General features: G+C 42.4%; 1 protein-coding gene across 1 annotated transcript in view; it reads right to left on the bottom strand.

The window, feature by feature from the left end:
- ARL3 (ADP-ribosylation factor-like 3) overlaps nt 1–4,528 on the bottom strand; it is a 47,250-nt gene that overhangs the window by 31,035 nt on the left and 11,687 nt on the right. The window contains exon 3 of the mRNA XM_011957374.1: nt 2,969–3,085. Coding sequence (XP_011812764.1) covers nt 2,969–3,085 — 117 coding nt within the window. The remainder of the gene's footprint in view (nt 1–2,968; nt 3,086–4,528) is intronic.

Below are 4,528 nucleotides of genomic sequence, written 5' to 3'. Positions count from 1 at the left end.
CCGAGTAGTTGGGACAACAGGTGCCCACCACCATGCCTGGCTAATTTTTTGTATTTTTAGTAGAGACAGAGTTTCACCGTGTTAGCCAGGATGATCTCCTGACCTTGTGATCCGCCCACTTCGGCCTCCCAAAGTACTGGGACAACAGGCGTGAGCCACTCTGCCCGGCCAACAGTTTTTTAAAATGCAAAAATTCCTGTCCTTACGGAGCTTACCTTCCAGTGCAAGAGAAAGTTAATAAATAAAAATATGTCTGATGGCAACAGGTACAAATAATTTGCTGATAGATCAGATGCGGGGAGTGAGAGGAGAGGGAGCCAAGAATGACTGCATTGTTTCTGGAGGAATGGGACTACCATTTACTGAGAAGACTGTGGGTTGAGTAGGACAGGATGACAACAGGAATTTGGTTTTAGACATGTTGAGGTTGAGGCCTTACCAGCCCCTGAAGTGGAGATGTCAAATAGGCAGCTGGCTTATATAGTCATGTGTTGCTTAATGACAGGGACATGTTCTGAGAAATGCATTATTAGGCAATTCTGACATGGTGCCAACATCATACAGTGTACTTACACACACCTAGATGGTCTACTACATACCTAGGCTGTATGGCATAGCCTATTGCCCCAGGCTACAAACCTGTACACCAAGTTATTGTACTGAATACTGCAGGCAACTGTAAAACAATGGTAAGTATTTATGTATCTAAACATATACAAGGCAATGTGTTGTGACAGCTATGTCACTAGGTAATAGAAAATTTTCAGCTCTATTATAATTTTTTTTTTTTTTGAGAAAGAGAGTCTTGCTGTATCACCCAGGCTTGGAGTGCAGTGGCACAATAATCGGCTCACTACAAGCTCTGCCTCCCAGGTTCAAGCAATTCTCTGCCTCAGCCTCCCGAGTAGCTGGGATTATAGGCGTCCACCACCACGCCCAGCTAATTTTAGTATTTTTAGTAGAGACGCGGTTTCACCATCTTGGCCAGGCTGGTCTTGAACTCCTGACCTCCTGATCCACCCGCCTTGGCCTCCTGAAGTGCTGGGATTACAGGCATGAGCCACTGAGCCTGGCAGCTCTATTATAATCTTAAGGGACCACTGTCATTTATGAGGTCAGTCACTGACCCAAGTGTCATTATGTGGCACATGACTGTATATGAAACTCAAGTTCAGGGGAGAATTCCAGGCTAGAGATGATGGTTTGAGATTCTTAAGTATCTAAGTGGTTGTTAAATCCTTCAAATTAGACGAGGTCACCTAAGCAGTAACTCAGAGAAGAAAAACACAAGGACTCTGGGGCTCTCAAACATTTGGAGGTTGGGAGATTTAAAAAAAATAGCAATGGAGATTTAGGAGAAGTAGCCAGTGAGGAGGAAAACCAAGATAGAATGGTGTCTTGTAAGCCAAGTAAAGACAATGTTTCAAAGACAGCATTACCAATGTTAAATGGGCTGATAGGTCAAGTGAGATGAGTTCTGAAAACTGAACCCTATTTTTAGCAATGTGGAATTATCAGTGAGCCTGAATAGAAGGCTCAAGAGTAACTGGGAGGAGATAAAGCAAAGACAGAGAGCATAGGAAACTCTTTCAAGAAGTTCTGCTCTAAAGGGAGGCTGAGGAATGGGACAGTACTGGAGGGGGATGTATGGTCAGGAGGAGTTTTCTGGGGCTTATTTTTTCTTTATTAAGCAAGAGAAGCTACAGGGTATGTTTATGTTGATGGGAATGATCCAGAAGAGAGAGACACTTAAGAAACAACAGCAGAGGGTGAAGCTGTTTGAGATGCAAGATGATTTCTTTTTTTTCTTTTCTTGAGACAGAGTATCACTCTGTCTTCCAGGCTGGAGTGGGGTGGCCCGATCTCGATCTGGGTTCACTGCAACCTCTGCCTCCTGGGCTCAAGTGATCCTCTCACCTGAGCCTCCCCAAAGTGCTGGGATTACAGGCATGAGCCACCAAACCTGGTCTAGATGATTTCTACTAGTAATAAATACATAGATATGGCTGCTATTATTGCAGTTTATTGCCTTGCATCATAACTGATGTAAACGCAAACTTTTGGTTAGAGGTTAGTAAAAGTGACATGCAATTTTTCTCCCATCTAAGTTCATGAGTTCCTTTAGTTTTAGGGTATGATTATGAGAGTATGTGGCTGAGGTAGAGTAGATGACAAGACCACTGGAGGAGGGCAGGTGAAGGAACTGAGAGGCTGGGGTTTTGTGGAAATCATGTATGTGGACAGTGAAATCGCCAAGAATTCTGAAACAGTAGTGGTCCTAAAGGAAATGACAGTGAGCTGGGAGCTAAAATCTTGGCCTCCAGCTGAATGAATGCTCCCTGCGTCAAGGTATTCCCAATCATGAGGCAGCTTCTTCTACTTCTGGACAACTGTAATTATAGGAAACTTCTTCCGTATTCTGAATTACATTCTACCATCTAATATTCCCCATCTTGCTCTTGGCTCAGCCCTCTAGAACTATTCAATCCCTCTGACTTAAGATAATTCTTGAAGCTGCCTAGACAGTTCCCAGTGTTCTCTTTTCTAGGAAGAACACTGTCAGGTCTTTCAACCACTCCTTATACATCATGGTTTCCAGTACTTTCACTATTTTGGTTGCTCTCTTTGTGATACACTTGATTCACTGTCTTCCTAGGGGTGACAGTCAGTGACATGATCTTCTGACTTCCCTTCTGCTATTCAAATCACTATGGCAATTAATAAACACTTTATTTTGCCAAGATGGGTGTGGGTACAACATTGTTACTGAGGGACAGCAAAACATCTTATACAAGTTACACAAAAATGTTTTCCCTTTATAATCTGCAGCCTTCTGCTATCCCTGCTAAATTCACAGTGACTAATGTTATGATGGCGGAATTACTGACAAGAAAGAATGTTACAGTGTCCATGTTTCTAATACTTGGCAGAAAATACTACGAATTAGTGCATCAGAAGGAGTACTTACAAGAATATCGGTATTTTCAAAATAATTCCTCCAGTATGGTCTGATTTTCCTCTGTCCACCGATGTCCCAGACATTCAGTTTAAAACCTTGTGATTGTACACTTTTGATGTTGAAACCCTGAAACAGGGGCAAAAACACCAAGTTTTATTAAACTTTGGGATCATAATTCTGACAAAGTTACATTTAATAACTATGTTTTTTTTATTAATTCCAAAGTATTCTGCCATATGTGATACTGGTAACACTGAAAATGGTTTGTTGTGACAGAGAATAAAGAAACATATTTACACATGCTTATCTCATCCAGGTTGTGGAGTCAGTGTTAATAATGTCAGGCTAACACAATGTTTTTCTACAATGAACATATATACATATATAACTGCTGAGGATAACTCCAAATGAGAATAGCTCTAATTAATCAACACACATCACATGCCCATGAAGCTTCAGGACAGTAAAATTTAACAGGACATTTCATGTAACTAACAACAACAACAAAAAAGCTGAATCTGAAGACTCAGCAGAAAAGAACACAAGCTAATTTTTTTTTTTTTTTTTTTGAGACGGAGTCTCGCTCTGCCGCCCGGGCTGGAGTGCAGTGGCCGGATCTCAGCTCACTGCAAGCTCCGCCTCCCGGGTTCACGCCATTCTCCTGCCTCAGCCTCCCAAGTAGCTGGGACTACAGGTGCCACCACCACGCTCTAGTTTTTTTTTGTATTTTTTAGTAGAGACGGGGTTTCACTGTGTTAGCCAGGATGGTCTCGATCTCCTGACCTTGTGATCCGCCCGTCTCGGCCTCCCAAAGTGCTGGGATTACAGGCTTGAGCCACCGCGCCCGGCCACGGAGAGATACAGTTTATTGCTAATACTAAAAAAACAAAAAAACAAAAAACAAAACAAAAGAAAACCTACAAGCGCAGCACACAAAACCTAGTGCTTCTTTTTCTGGCAGAAATCTTGACACACTAATATGTGTTTTCAGCCCTTCTAGGCTAGACTACTGTAATTTGCTCCTTCTCAGGCTATACATTAAATTTGTTCAGAAGCTGTAAAATTGTTCATTTGGTAGCAGTTGAAATGACTTTTCCACAAACAGTTGTGAATCAGTAAGACTCATAGGTCATGAAGTATGCATGCACGCCAGCACAGCCATTCAAACCTGTCACCAGGGTCTTATCACAGTAGAGTGATGGAAAATAACTCTGGTTTTGCTAAAACCTCTAACCTTTAATGCTCAAACACTTTAAAGTGACTAAGACCAACAAGCTCTCCCTGTTGGCTTAGCCAAAGGTCAGGCATTCTCAGGATTTCCTACAGGGAATGAGTTCTAAGAAGCCCACTACAGTTTTTCCAATCAGGACTTGTCTTTTTCTTTTTTTTTTTTTTTGAGACGGAATCACTCTCTGTCGCCAGGCTGGAGTGCAATGGCACAATCTTGGCTCACTGCAATCTCCGCCTCCCGAGTTCAAGCCATTCTCCTGCCTCACTCTCCTGACTACAGGCGCCCGCCACCACGCCCGGCTGATTTTTTTGTATTTTTAGTAGAGACAGAGTTTCACC

Source organism: Colobus angolensis, unplaced genomic scaffold (assembly GCF_000951035.1).
Source record: "Colobus angolensis palliatus isolate OR3802 unplaced genomic scaffold, Cang.pa_1.0 Scaffold44, whole genome shotgun sequence".
In the NCBI taxonomy this organism is placed as follows: domain Eukaryota; kingdom Metazoa; phylum Chordata; class Mammalia; order Primates; family Cercopithecidae; genus Colobus; species Colobus angolensis.
Note: the sequence above shows the minus strand (reverse complement) of the source record. Positions and strands in the feature narration are given on the sequence as shown.